This window comes from Mixophyes fleayi, chromosome 9 (assembly GCF_038048845.1).
Source record: "Mixophyes fleayi isolate aMixFle1 chromosome 9, aMixFle1.hap1, whole genome shotgun sequence".
NCBI lineage: Eukaryota > Metazoa > Chordata > Amphibia > Anura > Limnodynastidae > Mixophyes > Mixophyes fleayi.
Window position 1 is genome coordinate 86,529,133 of NC_134410.1, and position 23,030 is coordinate 86,552,162.

At 44.7% G+C, this 23,030-nt stretch overlaps 1 protein-coding gene across 2 annotated transcripts in view; it reads left to right on the top strand.

Moving 5' to 3' along the window:
* NUP62CL (nucleoporin 62 C-terminal like) overlaps window positions 1-23,030 on the top strand; it is a 70,707-nt gene that overhangs the window by 21,258 nt on the left and 26,419 nt on the right. For both annotated transcript variants that reach the window (XM_075184614.1, XM_075184615.1), the window contains exons 3-5: window positions 3,720-3,961; window positions 4,095-4,214; window positions 17,927-18,031. In XM_075184614.1, the coding sequence (XP_075040715.1) occupies window positions 3,720-3,961; window positions 4,095-4,214; window positions 17,927-18,031 (467 nt within the window). The remainder of the gene's footprint in view (window positions 1-3,719; window positions 3,962-4,094; window positions 4,215-17,926; window positions 18,032-23,030) is intronic.

The window sequence follows — 23,030 nt, forward strand, 5'->3', positions numbered from 1 at the left end:
ATATAGCGCCACTAATTCCGCAGCGCTGTACACTCGCATCGGTCCCTGCCCCATTGGAGCTTACAGTCTAAATTCCCTAACAAACACGCACACAGACTAGGGTCAATTTGATGGTAGCCAATCAACCTACCAGTATGTTTTTTGGAAATGTGGGAGGAAACCGGAGCACCCAGAGGAAACCCACGCAAACACAGGGAGAATATACAAACTCCACACAGATAAGGCCATGGTCGGGAATTGAACGCATGACCCCACTGCTGTGAGGCAGAAGTGCTAACCACTTAGCCACCGTGCTGCCCAATTCTAAAGAAACGATCTCTCGATTCAGCCTCTTTTCCAACTACCGCCCTATTTCTCTCCTCCCCTTTGCCTCCAAACTACTTGAGCGATTAGTGTACGCCTGTCTCACTTTCTCTCCTCTCATTCCATTCTCGACTTTCTGCAGTCAGGCTTCCTCCCCCAACATGCCACTGAAACTGCTCTCACAAAAGTGGCCAATGATCTACTTACTGCAAAATCTAATGGGTTTTTTTTATACTCCTTCTCCTAGACCTCTCTGCTGCTTTTGATACTGTTCATCACCCTCTTCTCCTACACACCCTTCACTCTATTGATCTTCGTGACACAGTCCTTTCCTGATTCACTTCCTACCTATCGAACCGCTCCTTTTAGTGTTTCTACCTCGGGCACATCCTTTCCTCCACTCCCAGTAACTGGGGTCCCACAAAGCTCTGTTCTTGGCCCTTTACTTTTTTCATTGTACACCTCTTTTCTTGTGGCACTAATTCGCTCATTCAGCCTCCAATACCACCTCTTCGCTGATGACACCCAAATCTATATCTCTACCCCTGACCTCTCTCCTTCTATACTATCTTGTATAACCAACTGTCTTTCTGCTCTCTCCACATGGATGTCCCAACGCTTTCTAAAGCTCAACATGTCCAAAACAGAGCTTATCTTCCCTCCTGTTAGAGTCGCCACCTGCCCTCAAATATCCCTCACTGTCAGTAACACCACAATTTCTTCAGTCTCCCAAACCTGTTGTCTTGGTGACACACTTGACTCAACCTTAAAAACAATGCCAGAATACGCCCTTTTTTTACTCAACATGCTACCAAAACTCTTATCCATTCTCTCCTCTCCCGTCTTGACTATTGCACCCTCCTGCTATCGGGCACCCATATATCCACACTTCAATCCATCCTAAAATGCTGCTGCAAGACTGATCTTCCTCTCTGTTTCACATCTGCTGCAAAACTTTGCAAATCCCTACACTGGCTCCCTGGGTCCTCCAGAGTCAAATTCAAATTACTCACCCTTGCCTACAAAGCCCTCAACAACAACACCCTTGCATACATCTTAGATCCTCTTAGATCAGCCTCTGACCTGCACCTTGTCTTGTAACCACCTTTCCCACCTGCAAGACTACTCCCACGTGCTCCTCCCCACTTATAGAATTTCCTACCACCCTCAATCATACTTTCTCAAAGCCTTTAAATCTTTAGATGCTGTTTGAAAACCCATCTTTTTTTTTTTTTTTTTTTGAGATGTCCTTCTCCTTGATTACACTATTCACACTAATGCACCCTCACAGCTATCCCAATCTCCACTCTGAGCCACACTTGCTCCTCTTGTTTCAGCTGTGCCCTGTTTCGTTTAGAATGTAAGCTCTCTAATGAGCAGGGTCCTCCAAACTCTTTGTATTTATGTCTCCATTCATTTTGTCTGCCTTCTTTGTTCTATGTCCTATTTTATGTATGTCCTTGTCTTCCCTACTTTACGGCGCTGCGGAGCACCTGCAGGAAACCCCTGCAAACACTGGGAGAACATACAAACTATACACAGATAAAGCTATGGTAGGGAATTGAACTAATAAACCCAGTGCTGTGAGGCAGAAGTGCTAACCACTGATTAACCATGCTGCCCAACTTTGTGGCAAGTTTGGGAAGGCCCTTTGCTATTCCAACATGACTGTTCCCCAGTGCACAAAGCAAGGACTACAAAGACATGGTTTGATGAGTTAAATGTGGAAGAACTTGACTGGTCCGCACAGAGCTCTGTCCTTAACCGCATCAATCACCTTTGGGATGAACTGGAATGGAAATTGCGAGCCAGGCATTCTTGTCCAACATCAGTGCCTGACCTCATAAATGCTCTACAGAATGAATGGGCATGAATTCCAAAAGAAACACTCCAACATCTTGTGGAAAGCCTTCCAAGAAGAATAGAAGCTGTTGCTGCAATAGGGGGACCAACTCCATATTAAAATATGTGTATTTGAATACAATGTCATTACAGTCCCTGTTGGTGTAATGGTTAAGCGTCTGAATACTTTTGTCCATATAATGTAGATCTTTTGGACTGCATTACAAATGCTATGCCAAAAAACACCATATCTACTGGGAAGCATGGTGGTGGCAACATTGTTGTGTTTCTCTACTGCAAGTACTGGGCAATTGGTCAGGATTGAAGGGTTGATGGATGCTGCCAAATACACAAATTCTTGAGGAACAACTGCGGCCCTTAACTAGACAGCTGAAGATGGGCAGGTGGTTCATCTCGCAGCATGACAACTACCCTAAATATACCAACAAGAAAATAATACAATACCCTGTAGTTCCAGTGTTTCATTTTCTGTTAATTTTCAGAAAATCTTGCTTTTTTTTTTTCCTTTATTGAATTCTGTAAAGAAAATTGTGTAAATAAAGCTGGAAAAGGTTGGATTTCATTTATTTCAATTTCCATGGTGTAATGTGAGAAAGGATATTGATTTTGTTAAAGTATGATGTGCGATATATTCCCATTCTACTGCAACTCCATTGCATAATCTTTTTTTTTTTTTTAATTACATAATACACTAGAGTGTATCTAATTGACATGTAAGTGCTTCTTTTATATTTGTCGATTTTGAATCTTGGCAAATGTGACATGAAGGCTTCAGAGTAATGAAACTTTCTGAATAAAATTCTACTATTAGCGAGGTGTAATCAATTTCTGCCTTTTAGGCCTAAATGTTAGATACTGGCACAAGCTTATCACTGGACATTGTCCCAAGAATGCTGCATCCACTGTGAAACATTTTTTGTGGAACATTAAGCTTTGGCGATACTTCTCTGCTTCAGGGACTGGAGAACTTGTCAAGATGGATGGAACAAGATACAAGCAGAACATTTATATTCCAACAGGACAGCACAAGCTGCATTTGAGTGACTTAAATACAAAAGTAACAACATCCTAGAATAGACAATGCCCAGACCTATTTTATCCACCAACGGTCCTTATTAATCTCGGACCGCAAACCATACTACAAGAATCTGAAAATACATTGTTCAGATATAGAGACTTGGCCAAATAGACTCACAACTGTATTTGTAAAGGTGCTTTTACTAAGTATTAAAACAAAGGGTGATCGAATACTTTATGTAATCAATTACTGTCGGTCTCTCTTATTTAAGCTATATTATTTTCGAGTCATTTCCCCCGCACCCCCCCCCATTTTGTGTTGATCAGTGGTTAAAATTCCTATTTCACGCCATGGTGTTACAAAATTAAATGTGAAGATTTCCAAAGGGGTGAATACTTTTGTAGCCACTGTATGTTGTAAGTAGTAAATGAATGCCACATGCCTTAATTTTCTTTAACTACTCTTTTTGCAATTTATTTTTAATTCTTTACTACTTTTGCTTTGCTATGCTTAGAAATAATCTGTTTCTTTGCAGGAACAATGCTCCAAAGCTGAGCCTAGGAACAGGGATGCCATCTGTTGCTGGTAATAGCATCGGTGGAACCAATCAGACTGCTCAGACATCTGGTTTCTCATTTGGAGCTGCAACTGTTCAACCTCAACCCACTGCTTCCAATATGGGGGGCTTCTCTTTTTCTGGTCCAGTAACCATTCCCCCTCCTACAGCATCAATGGCCCCTACCACTCAGACAATGAACACCACATTGCAGTCTCCAGGTAAGCTTGATTAAAATATTTTAGTACTTTTGTTCCTGTCAATTTGAGCACTTGAGCACTGTTCTTGCTGCCACCTTTCTATATTACCGTCTTCTAGTTATAAAATACTGTCTGTTTCTCTTTCCCAATTTAGCATTTTGCATGGCACCAACTGTCCCATCAGCCATTCCCACGGTCTCCTCTGCACAAGCACAGCCCACTTCAGTGCAGCAGAGTTCCACATTATTCTCAAAACCACTTGAATCGGCATCGGGTAAGCTTGCAACCAGTTTGACAAACCATCTCACCTTCAGTTATCATACTATGTTCCTTGATTGGTGTTTTATGTGACTTGTGATGCATCAAAATGATGTTACATTATCAATAACAATTGGGGCCTGAGCGGAAGTGCAGTGCCTTCAGTGTCGGTCAGGTCCTGTATACAGCAGCCCTTCAATAGGCACAGTCTGGCCAGCAAAATTCTGCTCTCTGGCAAAACCTTCCTGGACTATATCTTTGGTCCTCTCTATCGCTGAACTCGCCACATGTATCGAGGTAGACAAAGAGAACATCTGCTGAATCCTGAGCAAGTGAGCCAGTTCACCTGAGGTTTCTCATCTGTGGGTCCTTTTGGACCTGTAACGACTTCACCTGATGAGCTGGTTGGCACCTGAAGTCTAGTGAGGTCAGTGGAGATCTCACTAAGCTGTCCTACTCTTTAGAGAGGATTCTACGCTCTGCCTCCGCAGCTATGATACTCCTAAGGTAGTGCTCTGAGGATTCAGACTGAATTGTCCTCGAAGGAGCAGGGCAGGACAGCTATGGACTTGGAACATTTAGTTCCTCATATCTGTTGGAGAATTCCTCCAAGCATCAGGGTGTGGATATTTTAATGCTGTGCATCTAGCACGAAACATTCAAGACAGCAAGAAGTCATCAGAGACTGTGTCCATACACTATTTTAAAGAAAAAAAACTTATTTCCTTCCCTTATTCCTGTAATTTAGGCGATTTACTAGTAAAGTGTCAGAAAAACCTTAACACAGGTCTCGGCTATCATGCAAATTTTTATCCTTTGCCTAGTATGAACACAGATAAGTGAGAATCCCTGCTCAAGGTAGATGCTCTCATAGTGTAATTGTCCAAGACAGCTAATATTTCTATTGTAAATACTGCAGCTCTCAGGGATAGGCGATAAATGTTCCAGCTGTGGTTTCTCTGGAACAAATTTGGCATCTGCATGGTTTAACAAGATAATGGACAGCTTTTGGAGGGTTTACAGTCTGGGAGACTCTGGTCTGAATTACTAACCTTAGTTGAACACATTCAGTAAACGTCCAAATATTTGGATGCTGGTTTCATTGTAGTTAGAAAGCTATTGCCCAACAGTCAACATATCTAGGTGGGGGTGCTAGGTTTCTGTCTTTTCGCACTGCACTTAAAGCAAGAGGACAGACCTAAAGGGGACAGTCTGTCACTCAGGAGGACAACAGCGGGGAAGCAGGCTTGGGCAGTTAGATGCCTGACTTCCAAAGCCATCAGCACCAGCCTTCCTAATTTCATAGTAAGACAGAGGACTCTACAGGAAGTCATTTGGACATCAATTATGACGTGGTAATCTGAGTGCTGTCAGACCAATAGATAATGGTGTGCAGCTAGCACACCATAGGGGTTCTATTCGATCCTATGCTTAGTCCAAAGAACAAATGGATCCTTTCAGCACAATTTGAAGCTCAGTACTCTGAACACAGATCTCAGTTGCCAACTTGAACCTAGCCACTCAAATCTGTTCTATCCAGCATGAGCTTGTGATATCTATGGCTTATTTTCATGTTCTAGTCTGGTTAGGCCATCAATGGCTTCTGAAATTCACAGTTCGGCCTTGACGTTTCCAAATTCAGGCTCTGTCTTTTGGCCTTGTGTCAAGCCTGCAAGTGTTCGTGGACATCATGGCAGTCATGTCCAATTTTCTTTTATCCAAAGGGCTGACAATCATTCCTTATCTGAACGATCTCTTGATCAAAACAGGATTCTGTGCTTTACTTCATTCTTAGGTGCGAGAGATGGCGCACACATTAGAATCCCATGGGTGGATCCTGTGGTAGATGGCCTTGGCTTTCTAGGCCTTGCATTCTCATTCTAGTGTTCCAGATCAAATTTATATTGAAATGGAACTAGTCTCACATTCACTTGACCATTTCACCAAACTGTTCTCCATTTCCTCCTTTGTTAGCTCAGAGTAGACGGCCTCGGCAAGAGCCATCCCTTTGCCGTTTGGTGTTGAAAGATTGGCGCAAAGCCTTTAATGCTGAGCGTAGTCAGTCTTTCGTGTGGTCTCCAGGTATTTAGTCTCCAGTGGAACTGGGCTATCTTTTACACTCTTGTTCTCCAGTAAAAAGTTCGTATTGAGGGAGTGTTGTCTCCCCTCTCCCCAGTTAGGAAAATAGCGGAATTCCTTGCAGGGAGGAAATATCAACATTTATTTATTTAGTGGCCGCAAATTCTTTAGCGCTTTACGGTTTCGAACAAACAGTAATTAAACCATCCTGGGTATATGGACATAGCGGTATGAGGATCCTGCTCCCAAGCTTACAATATAGAAGGGGGAGGAGTTTCAGACTTGAATGAAGAAATTTAACCAAACTCCTGCTGGACCATCTATAACCATTGTCATTGTTCCCCCACAGAGAAGGATTTAACTTTAAGTACAGTCATGGCTAAAAGTTTTGTGAATGACACAAGTATTTGTTTTCACAAAGTTTTCTGCTTCAGTGTTTTTAGACCTTTATAGATGTTGCTATGGTATACTGAAGTATAATTACAAGCATTTCATAAGTGTCAAAGGCTTTTATTAACAATTACATTAAGTTTTTGCAAATAGTCAATACTTGCAGTGTTGACCCTTCTTTTTGAAGACCTCTGCAATTCGCCTTGGCATGCTGTCAATCAACTTCTGGTCCACATGCTGACGGCTGCCCATTCTTGCCTAATCAATGCTTGGAGTTTTCAGAATTTTTGGGTTTTTGTTTGTCGACCTGCCTCTTGAGGATTGACCACACGTTCTCAATGGGATTAAGGTCTGGGGAGTTTCCTGGCCATGGACCCAAAATTTCGATGTTTTGATCCTCGAACCACTTGGTTTATTAATTTTGCCTTATGGCAAGGTGCTCCATCATGCTGGAAAAGGCATTCTTCGTCGCCAAACTGTTCTTAGATGGTTGGGAGAAGTTGCTCTTGGAGGATGTTTTGGTACCATTCTTTATTCAGGGCTGTGTTCTTAGGCAAAATTATGAGTGAGTCCACTCCCTTGGCTGAGAAGCAACCCCACACATGAATGGTCTCGGGATGCTTTACTATTGACATGACACAGGGCTAATGGTAGCGCTCACCTTTCCTTCTCCGAACAAGCATTTTTCCAGATGCCCCTAACGATTTGAAAGGGGATTCATCAGAGAAAATGAATTTACCCCAGTCCTCAGCAGTCCAATCCCTGTACCTTTTGCAGAATATCAGTCTGTCCCTGATGTTTTTCCTGGAGAGAAGTGGCTTCTTTGTTGGCCTTCTTGACTCCAGGCCATCCTCCAATAGTCTTTGCCTCGCTATGCGTGCAGATATACTCGCACCTGCCTGCTGCCATTCCTGAGCAAGCTCTGCACTGGTGGTGCCCCAATCCTGCAGCTGAATCAACTTTAGGAGACTGTCCTGCTGCTTGGTGGATGTTCTTGGGTATCCTGAAGCCTTCGTCACAACAATGGAACCTCTCTCCTTGAAGTTCTTGATAAATGGTTGTTTTAGGTGCAATCTTACTAGCAGCAATATCTTGCCAGTACAGCCTTTTTTGTGCAAAAAAATGATTACTGCACACGTTTCCTTGCAGGTAACCATGGATAACAGGAAGAACAATGATTTCAAGCACCACCCTCCTTTTTAAAGCTTCCAGTCTGTTCTAAATCAATAAGCTTGACAGTGATTTCCAGTCTTGTCCTAGTCAACACTCTCACCTGTGTTAAAGAAAGTATCACTGACCTGATGTCAGCTGGTCCTTTTGTGGCTGGGCTGAAATGCAGTGAAAATGTTGTTTTTGGGATAAAGTTCATTGTCACGGCAGAGGGACTTTGAAATTGATTGCAATTCATCTAATCACTCCATGACATTATATGCAAATTGCCATCATAAAAACTGAGGCAGTAGACTTTGTGAAAAATACTTGTCATTCTAAAAACTTTTGCCCATGACTGTACAAATATCCTGTTTTATGCCACAAAGGTAGTCTCTTATCCCCTATAGATTTTCAGATCCTAAAACTTCCGTGTTTTAGCCGCAGAGGTTTTCTTGGATATGTGTTGTTGTTTTTTGGGGGGTTTTTTTGTGTTTTTTTAACCCGTTGCCTGCCAGTTTGGCAGTCTGTTTTCTTTGGGGTTTTTTCTGTACATGCATGCACTTTTTATAATACTTGACAGAATGTAATCAATCCCTATTTTTCACTGTGCTGTGACTGCAGTGCAAAATGCTGGAGGGTAGATAAGTTTAAGTTAAGTTTTAAAACAGATTTGAAGTACTATCAGCAATTTACACGTTAAACCATTTTCTGTACAGAAAAGAAGCTTAGAACACTGTAACAATACTACACATTGTATAGGGTGCACTGATAACCTGTGTGCTTCATATCCTATTTAATAAAACACAATTGGACCCAAATGAATTTAAACGGTTTATAAAATAATCACTGTACTGTGAATGTTTCATGCTATGTAATAAAGAAAATATCTTGTAGCAAATAAAACAAACTGTTACATTTCTATACACATGTATATTAACAGAAATAAAAAATCCATACATACATCCTGAACATACTGTGCACATATATGACTATGTTCCATCCTCTACAAAGCCGTTCAATTGAATTTTGAACTGTTGCTATTCGTATACTATAGGAAATTAAATATTCTGTTGCAGTCTCCTTGCTTAGTCTTTTGTACTTTAAACCCTTATAGAATAATGTATTCTGGCATCAGATTTTAACACTTCCATCCTACTATTTCAGATTATTTTCATTCTTTAGCTTTCTCTAAAATGTTATGAGCTGTTAAGCTCACTTACTAACATATCAACAAAGCAGCACTTTGCTGTTATTTGTTTAGTGGTTCCTGTAAAGAAACCACCCTTAGTTGGGACGGTGATTATCCTCCATGGGATTCAACTCACTCAGGCAGACCAGAATATATCCAAAATAAGGCTTTATTATGACAGCAAAACACCTTAAAACATTCACAAGGTACAGTGTAAATGGTAACGTGTACCCTCCAGCAGCCTCTTGCAGCCAGATTGATACTTTGGAGTCCTGCAGTATTACTTCTACTCTTAAGCTAGACAGTTTTTGTTGACCAGCCTGGGATACTGGCTCACCCAGGCCTTGTCCTGGTAGGGTTTTCTCAGACTGCACCACGATGCCTGGCCCAGAGTCCTTTGTGCGGGTGTTGCATACACCATGATACTCCAAGATATCATGAATTTATTGACATACTCTACTTATGTTCCTGGCTATTTATACAGGGGCTAGGGTCAGGATGTCCCAATCCTCCCCCTTTCAGCAGGGGTCTATCAGTAGACACTTAAATTATTCAGTGTTCTCCCCAGAAAATTTTGCCAGCTGGGTGGCATTAAGAAGTAGTCAGGTGGGGGCAGTTATAATACTTTGCAATAATATTGAAAAATTTTAGGTTATTGCCCTCGTCTGCCAGGACTGGTCAGACTGGTGGTTTGTGGTCTAACACACACTGCTGGCTGTAGTGTTCACATAGTGCCTGTTCTAATAGGAGAAACAATGGTTTATTATATTATAATAGGATCCTGTTGGGCTCCAATACCCGTGTGGCAAGTAAAAACAGCCGGTGGAGCACCCGGGAACTAGGTGCTGGGGAGAACACTGTTATTTAACTGTTAAATATAATGTCTCTGTTACCTTGATTATACCATGGAATGGCATGACTGAATTAACTATTTGGTTGGATACACTTAAAGGGTTATAATTTTGCATCAGGGAATGACATTTCATGCTTGCGTGAAACATCTAGACATTTGACATATTGTATTTGCAGCGTTACATGATCTGAGTCTGCGATTCATTTTGATACAATAACGTTTATATTGATACATATTAATACATTTTCCAATGCTATTTAAGCCAGTATAGTACTGTGGAGACACAATGCGCATAATCTGGAAGTTCTAAACGAATCACCTCCTAGATTACCTGTTGAACTAGATAACGAACTTGGGCTGTTAGTAACCAGAACAATGTCTGAGTGAATGTTTATATAGCTAGCTAACAGCCCAGATCTATGCCACACCTCATCACAATGGCCATTTGAGACAAGTGACGGTTACCTTAGTTAACACAATTTTCCATTCTGTCATGCAATATGGCTTCTGCTGTCCTGCTATTTTCACACCACATGGAAAATCTTATTTCTCTTTCCTGCCATTGGGGGACACTGCGAGACAATGGGGGTATAGTAGTGGGTGTGGAGTTTAGGCACTTATCAACTTCTTTGATCTCTACTCCCCCCTCTACTATGCCCCTCCTCTGCTGTTTGTAACTCAGTTTTTTTAAGTGCCTTAGGAGTTAGGTCACTTTGGTATAGGCTCCTGCCTATACCTAGTTTAGTTTAGATATTTACATGTTTTTATTTTACTTTTTTCCCATTTTTCCTTAAGATGCCTCGCAGGGATTGATCCTAGGACCCAGAGGGGTGAATAGCCTGGCGGCTTCCTTCACTCTGGGTCCCTGCGAAAGGTAAGCAGCAGCTGAGACTAGCTTACCTTGCACCCCTTGCCAGCGGTCCATCCCCTAGAGACGAGCATTTAGCCACAGTCATTTTGGCCATTAGGGCTTTAGGTGCCCCACAGAGGTGATAATTTTTATAGGACCCGGGGCACAACGTTAAAGGTCACGCGGGGGAGATGCAGGGATCCATATCCCCCCCGCCGACGTACCTGCTGGCAAGCTCCCCCTCCCTTTAGACAACGAGCATCGGGAGTCTAGTGCGTTTTGCTCTCCACGAGGAGACAGCGCAGCCTAAGGCACACGCTGCCTGGGCACTGTAAATACAGCGTGTGCGGCAAGCGCCGACAGCCATACATTAAGTATGCGCTGATCGGGCCTAGGAGAAGCGGCCATTTTGGGGGCGGTTTCGGAGGAGGAACTTCCTTCCTCCCCCAGCTTCCTGTTCCTGCACGGTGATCGCCATATTGGATTCATTCATCGTCCAGCTGCACGTTGCTCCTCTCCTCTCTCCTGCCTCTCCAGAAACTGGTATCATTCCTATGTATTATATGTGCTTCTGTTTTTTTCCATTGAAGGCCTATTACAAGCATTCACTAGCAGATTATCTAACATTGCATAGAGATTGGAGTGCTGTTACAAGTTTGTAACCTAGTATATAGACTTGGTGTACAAATCTTGCTGTGCTGACTAGAGACTGTACTATTCAGACAAGTATATTTGTGAATTGTGTTCTCAGTTACTTGTTACTGTAATACCGTGCAGATATGTCTAATAAGGGGACCTCTACCGCTAACAGTAAGGGATCCTCTGGGGTGTCTGTTATGTACTTTGCTTGTACCAGGTGTACAACTAAGCTTCCTGTTGGACAGCATAAGAATGCCCTTTGCACCGCATGTGAGGCCGCATCTCAGGAGCAGCCGGCCCCAGCACACCAACCAACAACCATGGAAGAGCCGCTCTGGATCAAGTCCCTAGCCTCAGCCATGGAAAAGCTCACTAATGTGATGTTTTGTGCCACAGAGGTACGTGAACACACTACTGCACACACACAAGCAGCCAGCATAGCTCAGTCACCAGAGCAGCAGGCCACATTTACACAGGCCCTGGCCCTGAACACCATAGGAGACGCAGGCACATCCTCCCAGATCCCATTAGCTGAGAGCGACGAGCGCCTGCTCTCTGTCACAAACAGGGCCAAAAGAGTCATTCTGGATGCTAACCAGGGTCGCAACCCAGAATCAGACCATTCCTCAGATGAGGAGGGGGGATTTGAGCTGGATACTCAGGAAGAGGACACAGTTGGCACATTACTCTGCCTCATCCAATAACGTGGACAGTCTTATTTTAGGTATCAGACATACCTTTGGTTTTCCAGACCCCGAACCCACGGCCCCTTCCGGGTTCTCTCTGTTCAAAAGAGCTAAAGCACAAGTGGCGGCCTTCCCACCATCTCTGCAAATGGTGGAGGTGGTAGCCGACGCTTGGCTTAGACCGTGTAAACAATTCGTTATGCCGGCCAGATTTAGGACCATGTATGCCATTCCGGCAGAAGATGCTGTTAAATGGGAAGCGGTTCCCAGGGTTGACACCCCTGTTGCCCGTTTATCCTCTTCCTCAGCCATCCCTATCCAAGATCGGGTGTCTCTTCGGGACCCTACAGACAAGAAGTGCGATCACGCACTCCGTTCTGCCTACATAGCTTCTGGTAGCATGTTCAGACCCACAATGGCGGTGGCCTGGGGCAACAAAGCTGTTCAGTTGTGGGTGGAGCAGTTAGTAACGCATCCAAAACAACACCCCGCGGGCTGAACTCCTCTCCCTGGCCGAGCATATCCAGGAGACCTCGGACTATGTAGGGCAGGCAGCCATGGATGCGGTGTCCGTCAATGCTAGAATCGACGGACTTATCATTGCATCACGGCGTTCCTTGTGGCTATGCTCGTGGACCACGGATGCCGATTCTAAAAGATCCTTGGAGTCTTTGCCTTTTGATGGGGTCACTCTGTTCGGAGCAGAGCTGGAAAAGGTCATTGAAGGGGCCACGGGGGGGTAAAAGTAACGCTCTCCCCATGGGGTCTCGCAAACCGCGGCAGGGTTGCTTTCGCTCCTTCTTCCTGGGCCGGGGCGGTCCCCCTAGAAGTCAGTCTTCTGCACCCAGGGCAGGGTATAGCAGAGGTAGAGGCGCTCCCAGGCACGGAGCCTCTAGGCCACACGACAAGCCCTCAGCGTGACCGCCTTGCCCCCACACAAGCAACTGTGGTGGGGGCACGTCTCCTTCGCTTCCATCGCCAGTGGTGGGCAGCCACCGCAGACGCTTGGACACGGGGGGGTTGTGTCGTGGGGCTACATCATAGACCTAGCCCAGCCTCCCCCACCGAGGTTCTTTTCCTCTCCCATTCCCTATTGCCCCCTCACGCGCCAAGCACTTCAGGAGGCTATTGTTAAGCTACTCGGAGCCGGCGTCATTGTCCCCGTCCCAGCGCAGGAAAGAGGTCAGGGTTTCTACTCCAGTCTCTTCCTAGTGCCAAAGCAGGACGGATCCTTACGCCCTATACTGAATCTTCAGTCCCTGAACAAGCAGATAATTACCCATAGGTTCAAGATGGAGTTCCTTCAGACGGTCATCGCAAGCATGGAACAGAGAGAGTTTCTAGCATCTATCGACATCAAGGATGCCTATCTGCATGTCCCCATATGGGAGCAGCATCACCGCCTTCTCCGCTTCGGCCCACTTCCAGTTTATGGCCCTACCCTTCGGCCTAGCTTCCGTACCATGAGTGTTCACCAAGCTCATGGCCACTATGGCGGGAATTCTGAGACAGGAGGGAATCACAATAGTCCCCCATCTGGACGATCTCCTCCTGAAGGCGCCCTCTGCAGATCTCTTAGCTCAGCATATCCAATACACCATGCGGTTCCTAAACTTGCCAAAATCCTCTCACTCCAGCTCAGCGTATGCGCTTCCTGGGCCTAGTGTTTGACACGGTTGCTCAGAGAGTCTTCCTACCACAGGCCAAGATCAGCGCCCTCCAGCGCAGGACCAGGACCTTGTTGGCCCAACCACAGGTATCCATACTCGGCTGCATGAAGCTGCTGGGGCCCATGGTATCCGTTTACGAGGCGGTGCCGTTTGCTCAGTTTCATTCTCGCCCTCTCCAACTAGAGATTCTCCGGAAGTGGTCAGGATCTCAGGAACACCTAGACAGGCAAATCATTTGCCTGTCAAAACCACCCGCTTATCCCTATTTAAACAGGGGTCAGACCCTTCAGACGGCCCTCTGGACCTTAGTTACCACAGACGCAAGTCTGTCAGGCTGGGGAAGGGTCACGGGGTCCCTCAGGTTCCAGGGACTCTGGTCTCCCCAAGAGGCTACTCTGTCTATCAATGTCCTAGAGCTCAGGGCGGTTCACAGGACCTTGACAAGGGCGCAAGGGTTTCTAGCAGGGAAACCTCTCCAAATTCAATCGGACAATGCCACGGCCGTGGCATACCTAAATCACCAGGGGGGAACTCGCAGCGCAGGGGCCATGCAAGAGACCACCAGAATCATGCTATGGGCGGAGCGCCATGTGCCATAGATCTCGGCCATCTATGTCCCAGGCGTGGAAAATTGGGAAGCCTATTTCCTCAGCAGGCAGAAGGTTCACCCAGGCGAATTGTCCCTGTGCTAGAAGGGCAAAAAACCTCCTTGCATAACGCTGGGGCATGCCGGAGATCGACCACATGGCCTCGAGGCTGAATCGTCGGGTCCCCCGGTACTGCTCCAAGTCCCGTTACCCTCTAGCACACGCAACGGACGCCATGACCACTCCATGGCAGTTCCGACTAGTGTACTTTTTTCCCCACATACCCATGCTCTCGCGGGTACTAAAGAAACTAAAAAGAGAGCGAGTCCCCGCAATCATAGTGGTCCCTCATTGACCGCGCAGGGCATGGTTCTCAGACATTCTGAAAATGTCAGCAGACCCTCCGTTTCGCCTGCCGATGCGTCCAGACCCCTTCTCTGCCACGATTTGGATCGTCTGGCTTTGACGGCGTGGTTATTGAGACCTTAATCCTCAAAGCCAAGGGCTTCTCGCCGCGGGTTATTGATACTATGATCAAGGCCAGAAAGTCATCTTTCTCGGCCATATATCACAGAGTCTGGAAGATATACATCCTGTGGTGCGAGTCACGAGGTGCCCACACCTGCAGGAGGGTATAGATAAGGGACTCCGGCTGGGATCCCTTAAGGTCCAGGTCTCGGCGCTTTCTGTATTTTTCCAGCGAAAGATTGCGGCTTTCAGCGAAGTCCAGACGTTCCTGCAGGGAGTGCTTTATGTACAGCCCCCTTTCACTCACCCTGTAGAGCCCTGAGACCTCAATCTGGTGCTAAAGGCACTCAGCCATCCGCCGTTTGAACCCCTTCCGATGGCGGAATTACACCACCTCACTTGGAAGACGGTTTTTCTCCTAGCTATTTCTTCAGCCCGGAGAGTGTCTGAGTTGGCAGTGCTCTGCTGCACCTCACCCTTCCTTGTGTTTCATGAAGATAGAGCGGTCCTTCGTTACAAACCCTCCATTGTCCAAAAGGTCTTCTCCAGGTTCCACCTAAACCAGGAGAGCGTGGTGCCGGCATTCCGTCCCTCTTCCACCACGGACAACGACTTGCTATCACTGGACGTGGTCCGGGCCCTCCGGTGCTATGTCGACCGCACAGCCACTGTTCGCAAAACCAAGGATCTCTTTGTCCTGTACAATGTGCAAAAGCGTGGCTGGCCGGTGTCTAAACAGGCTATTGCTCGGTGGATCACCTCCACCATCAGCCTTGCTTATGTCCAAGCTTCCCTCCCGGTCCCGAAGTCGCTTAGGGCTCACTCCACCAGGGCGATTGGTGCGTCATGGGCGGCGCGCCATGGTGCTTCGGTGGAGCAGCTATGCAAGGCGGCCACATGGTCATCTGTTCATGCATTCGCTAAGTTTTACAGGTTGCAGGCCTTCGCATCCTCAGATGCGAGCTTTGGCGTAAAGTATTGCGCGCAGCCGTTCCAGAGCATTCCCTCCCTTAGGGGCAGCTTTGGTATGTCCCCATTGTCTCGCAGTGTCCCCCAATGGCAGGAAAGAGAAAAGAAGATTTTTACTCACCGTAAAATCAATTTCTCTTACTCCATTGGGAGACACTGCGCACCCTCCCTTGCTCTGTAAATAATCTGTTATGTGAATCTTTATGCCTCTATGCTCTGCCATTCGGGGCGCCCACTTCTCATACACTTGGTTAGTCAAAACTGAGTTACCCACAGCAGAGGAGGGGCAAAGGAGAGGAGGGGAGTAGAGATCAAAGAAGTTGATAAGTGCCTAAACTCCACACCCACTACTATACCCCCATATTGTCGCAGTGTCCCCCCAATGGAACAGAAATTGATTTTACGGTGAGTAAAAAAAACTTTTTTTTTTTTTTTTTAATACATACATTTACAGGTATGTAAATGCTATTACCTGTAATACATTACAGGTAATAGCAAGGGCAAAATGTTCGTAATAGCAATACACCTAATACACTGATGCTCTGGTGTATGTACTTAGACTGGGCCAAGGATTAAACAGGTGATGAATTCAAAGTACTCGGGCCAGTGGGACCCCATTTCATAACAGTTCCTAACTCCTGTTCTCAACCTTTCCTCGCATTTAAATCATGTTACAAATGTCTGTATTTTATTTTTGCCATCATCAGCATTATACCACTAATTCCGCAGCGCTGTACAGAGAACTCATTCACATCAATCCCTGCCCCATTGAATCTTACAGTCTGTATTCCCTAACATATACACACACACACACACAGAGAGAGAGATTGAATAGGGTCAATTTAATAGTGGCCAATTAACCTACTAGTATGTTTTTGGAATGTGGGAGGAAACCCGAGCATTCGGAGGAAAACCCACGCAAACAAGGGGAGAACATACAAATGCCACACAGATAAGGTCATGATCGGGAATTGAACTCATGACCCCAGCGCTGTGAGGCAGAAAAGCTAACCACTTGGCCACTGTGCTGTCCGATAATTGTAGTGTTACCCGGCGGTTCCCAAACTGTGCGCCGCTGCTCCCAGGGGTGCCGCGGCGCTGTCACTGGGGTGCCGCGGGCCAGACCTAAAAAAAAAGAAAAAACAGGAACTTGCCAATCCGCCGGGCCCCAGCAGACTCCTCTCTCCCGCAGCTGTCACTGAATATCGACGTCGGAGACAGCTGCGGGAGAGAGGAGGCTGCTGGGTCCCGGCGGATTGGTAAGTTCCTGTTTTCTTTCTTCTTTCTATGGCTGGTACCTGGCGCGGGGCAGAGCAGAATGAGAGGGATCGTAGCAAAGGGGGGGGGGGACAGCGGGCAGAGGAGGGGGATAGCGTGACAGAGGAGGGGGACAGAGGGCAGAGAGGGGGGCAGCGTGAGAGGGGGCAACATAAGAGAGGGCAGTGTGCCTGAATCCGGCGGGGACAGAGTGTCTGGATGCAGAGGGGCATTTTTGCATACAACTAAATAAGTATTTCTGTCGTGACCTAAATACTTATTACAATTTTTTGACCCAACTACTTCTAAAACAGGACTGCTCAGTAATTATTTTGGAGGGGTGCCTTGAAAAAATATGGAGACTCTAAGGGTGCCGCAAACTGAAAAAGTTTGGGAACCACTGGTGTAACCTGAAAAATTCAATATAATCAAATATTTACACTTTATGTCTATTTACTAAGTTAAAATAAAATGCAAAGATTTTGTTTCCCTTTGTGTGGCATTTGTTTTAGAGAGGAGCAAAGCTTTGACCTATCGGACTCTCAAGGGGTACCCAATACATTGTGGTAATGGCATCAAAAGTATGTAGGTCTCTGTATTTTAGCTTGGTGAACTCCACTTAAAAACTTCTTTTGATTTAAAAATTACAATGATTTCAGTACTTCTGACATTGATGGAAATGTTAAACTAGCTGTAGTGATGGTGTTTTTTGGGTGTTTTTGTTTTTTGCTTTTTTAGGCAGTGCTTGGCATTATTGCACATGATCTCCTGACACTTTAGTAAAGGTAACCATTTTTGCAGAAAGAAACAAAGCATACATTTTCGCAAGTAGTAAGCCGAAGGGAAAGTTACCAAGCAAATTTAATGGCTATGGATGAGGACTTGAATATCTAGATTTTTATTTTGAGTGTCTAACTGTTCCTTTTATTTTCTTACCAGCATTGACCTCAACCGTAACAACTACATCCAGCACTTCATCCCTCAACTCCCTCCTTGCAACATCTGCAGCGTCTCTTTTCTCAATTACAACTACAGCTGCACCAGGTATGCCTGCATTCATAGAATGTAACATGTCAGTTCAGATCTTGGTTTATTTTAAGGCGCATAATTACTAAATTATTTATTTAAAATATGCTTCGTTTTAATTTGTGAAAGCATATACAAACTTGTGGTAAATTGATCTCTCATTTAGATTTTGCTTGATGTTAGAATAAATGCATCAAGTTAATTGCATACCTGCAAAACACTGCAAGCTATGCTATCACAATAGAAAATCATGTTTGCATAAGCTTTTAGACAACCTATTCACTGCTGAACTCGCTAAAAGTTTTGATTATATTTATACTAGTTATGTCTATGTCTCTACTAGGAAGTTGTTTACGTCTCGATTCTAAAAGTAACACACGACAAACCTCCAATGAAGAATTATTTTTTTTACAGTGGGGAAAAGATAAACTCTTGGATGCAATGTTTGTAGAAGGGACAAGTCTATATCCAAACTATAATCTTACAAAAACGCTACGTATTTTTTATGCTATAACACACTTTACTAGAAAGGGACAAACATGTATTTTTCTTTTATATCCTATGGGGAACACAGACTGTAGGATCTAGAGGGTCCAGGCAGGAGTTTTGCACTTTAAATGTTCACTGTCTGAAACCCCTCCCCCCTTCTATGTCCCGGGATCGTAATGTTATCTATGTGCCCACAGCTGTAAGTTATGTTTTCAGTGCTGTCTCTGGCAGAGATTTTATTTACTTCATTTTAACCTCTTCATATCCAATGCAGCCAACAGCATTCAGCCTGCCTCATCGCAAGAGTCAGATGCCAGGAGTGGGTTGAAGTGGCACCATTTGGTGCCACCCCCTGACTGGAAGCCCATAAAGGGGGTACACAGTCTGATAAAACATCCTGGGCTAAATATTTGGTTCCGTCTATTGATGAACTCGTACAGCTTGCTACACATTATTGTGGGATAGGTAAAGAGAACCTCCCCTTGCTTCCTCAGCCATTAGTCCTTTGGCCCTGTGTCAACTCCATCTGATGAGCCGATTGCTGTCAGAAGTTTAGCGCGCTCAGGCCAGAACCTTGTTAATGTGCAGAGTCTTCTATACTCTTCCTCCCCAGCTATGGCTCTGAAAAGTCAGTAGTACAGTCCTGTGAGGTTCAGACTCCGTTCTCTCTTGAGGAGGGCTTGAATAATGAGGAATCCTTGTACTTGGGGGAGGATTCCACAAGGCAGTATGGTGATTATAATTTAGTGCGGTGCAGGAAACACTAAACAATCAACACAGCGAGGAGTCAGCAGTGCTGGGCAGTATGCTATTTAAAAGGAAGATACAGTTTATTTTCTTCCCTTATTCCCATCATTTAAGGAGCTTGCTAGTGAGGAAGCAAAAACTAAAAACTGGTTTGGCTCATGTGCAGACTCTTTATCCTTTCCATTTTGTGGATACGAAAAAATGACCCAAGATGGATGCTCCAGCCCTTAGGGACAGATGATATATGTTGCCAATTTAGCCTCCGCATGGTTTAACAAGGCAGAGGTAAACGGCTGAGAGCACTTTTGGAGGGGTTGCAATCTTGAAAGTTATTTTCTGCCTGTCCATATATCTTAAAAACAGGAAAAAGAAATGCTCAGAAAGTACCTATATATAATATGTAAAAAAAAACAACAATTTATTAAATAATTCACATACTATCCAAATTATGAACTGAGCTCTGTGTAGTGTTTATATTAGATTATTGTACGAATTGCCATCTGAAAGATAAATGAATAGATCTCGGATGTATGGGGTAATCTTGAACCCCAGTGAAAACAATGACACCACACAAGTACATATAAATGGAGTTAGACATACAGACAAATCAGCAACTGAAGGCACTCTGAGCAATGTCCAATATATCAATTCACTAGAAATAAAAACACACAAGAAGATACCCCATTGTGAATAAACAGATATTAGAACACTAGTAGATGCTCTGTTTAAATGTGTTATATTTATGTGTATATTTAGATGCACGAAGTGCCCAGAATCACATTTTCAATATATGGAGTGCTACTCTGAACAAGTTAAACAACAATAGTTTTCCCATATTGGGACTACAGAAAAGTAGTAATAAACAATATAAAGATATATGAGTAAATTCCATAAAACTGGCATCTAGTGGGCTGCACACATAGGTGAATCCTAAATGGATACCCGCATTTGCAAAACTCTATATATACCAGCCATTGAATTCCATATTTTTATTCAGACCATATGGACATAAGGTCTGAAGTTTGAACATCCAAGATACTTCCCCCTTACATAATCTCTAAAATCTATCACCACCTCTTGCTGTAGGATCAACTTTTCTAATATACCCATGGACGTCCAGGGTGCTTAGTTGCATGTTCTGGTAAGGCCATCATTATCTTTTCAGTTTCACAGTTCAGTCTTACCATTTTATATTTCAATCTCTGCCTTTCGGCCTTGCAATAAGTTTGTGGGATTTTGCTCAGATCATGACTGTCATAGCCACTCTTCTGGGATCCAAACTGGTGACAGTCATTCCTTTTCTGGTCTATGTCTTGATCAAGATGGGGTCCTGAGCTTTAACTTCATGGCATGAAAATCTTCTGTAAAGATGGTCTCAATCTTCTGTGCCCTTCAGTTTGCGCAGTCTCATTCTAGAGGTTCAGGTCCAGCTTGTATCAAAATGTTTGTAGTCTCACTTTCACTTGACTAGACATTTCATCAGATTGTCTCCACAGGCACGCCACTCCCTCCTTTTTGTAGCTCAGCATCGAAGATTTGAATCCATGGTCTGATTGTCCAATACCAAATGAGGCCGTCTACTTTGAGTGCTGTCACTCTTTAATGTGGGTTCAAGGTCTTTGGTGTCCAGCGGAAGCCAGACTTCCAATTAAATGTGCTAGCTAGAACTAAGAGTGGTGCTAAAAGTTCTAGTCAGAGGATATCTTCTGTTGTGGGAAGTCCCATAAAGATTGTTTATGCCACAGCAGTGGCATACATCAACTAAATGTTACAGCATTGTCAGCAATGTCTTCTTTCAAAAGAGGTGGCACTTTACCAGACTTTCTTTCATGCAGTTATTCATAATCTTTCTAACTCATCAGGATTTGAAATTAGTCTTAATGGCATTACAGATCTACATATATTTTTCTACAGCGGATGAGGGAGTTCTTTACTCCGATGGACCTTGTTAGATCTCTGAAGATTTATGTTTAGGGAAACTGATCATTTCTGGGTTCTCATATGATTTCCACAAGAGAAGCTGGTCTGCCTTTAAGCAATGATTGCTCGATGGTTTACTTTGGTAATCCAACATGATTTCATTGGTGCAGAAAATAAGATTTTTACTCACTGTAAAATCCATTTCTCTGACTCCATTGGGGGACACTGCGAGACATTGGGGATATACCAAAGCTTCCTCAAGGGTGGGAATGCTCTGGACCAGCTGCACGCATAATCCTGCGACCAAAGCTTGCATCAGCTGATGCAAAGCCTTGCAATCTATAAAATTTAGTAAATGTGTGGACGGAAGACCAAGTCGCCGTCCTACACAACTGCTCTGCCGACGCCCCATGCCTAGCCGCCCAGGAGGCACCCACTGCCCTAGAAGAATGTGCCCTTAAGTTCTGCGGAATGGCTAGAGATGCTGAAATGTAAGCCTCACGAATCGTGGTCGTGATCCACCGGGCAATTGACTGCTTTGAAACAGGCCAACCTCTTATTGGCGTCATATAAAACAAAAAGATCTCTGGTCTTTCTGTCCTGAGACGTACGGTCTACATAACCCTGTAGAGCTCGTACCTCATCCAAGTACTGCATAGACCCTTGTGAAGAGTCTTTCTTTGCTTGGAATGCAGGGACAACAATTTCCTGATTTAGGTGGAACCTGGAAACCACCTTAGGAACGTAAGATGGCTTGGTACGAAGGACCGCCCTATCAGCGAGAAAAATAAGGAAAGGAGGGTCACAGCAAAGAGCTCCAAGCTCAGACACTCTGCGAGCTGAATCTATAGCCAATTAAAATACAGTTTTCCACGTAAGATACCGTAAGTCAATGGACTCTAAAGGTTCAAACAGAGGCTTAGAAAGAAAACGAAGAACCAGATTGAGGTCCCAGGGCTGGACAGGATGGCAAAAAGGAGGCTGCATGTGTAATACCCCTTGTAAAAACATCTTGATGTCTGAATAATCAGCAATCTTTTTCTGAAAGTAGACAGAAAGGGTTGATATCTGGCCCTTTAATTAACCCAGACGAAGACCTTTCTGAAACCCATCCTGTAGAAAATCCAGTAAACGGGAAAGCTTAAATTTTGAAGAGTGGAATCTTAGACTCACACCATAAAATGTCTTCCACACTCTATAATATATGGAAGACGAAGAAGGCTTTTTGGCCCTAATCATGGTAGGTATAACGTCCTGAGAGAAACCCCTGGCTTTAAGTATTAGGGTTTCAATAGCCAGGCCGTCAAAGCCAGCTGATCTAAACCTTGGTAAAGGAATGGACCCTGAACCAGAAGATCTGCCTGCATAGGAAGCCGGATTGGAGGCGCCCCTGCTAACACAATAGTAGATCTGAGAACCACGCTCTGTGTGGCCAGAATGGAGCTATTAGAATAGCGGGAACTCCCTCCCTCCAACTTCTTTAGAACCCGCGCAATCATTGGTATTGGAGGGAAAATGTACACCATCCGATAAGGCCAAGGCGCCGACATGGCCTCTACTATTTCCGCCCCTGGGTCTCGAGTTCTTGCTCCATAGCGCGGAACCTGATGGTTCAGTCTGGACGCCATCAGGTCTATGTCCGGACAGCCCCAACGCTCCACCAGAAGGGAGAATACCTGACTGTTTAGTGCCCATTCCCCTGGAAGAAGGGTATGTCTGCTGAGGAAGTCTGCTTCCCAATTCTTCACCCCTGGGATGTGAATGGCTTAAATCTTGGGAACCTGATGTTCTGCCCAAGATAATATGCATCTGGTCTCTCGCATGGCAGCCACGCTGCGAGTACCCCCCTGGTGATTTATGT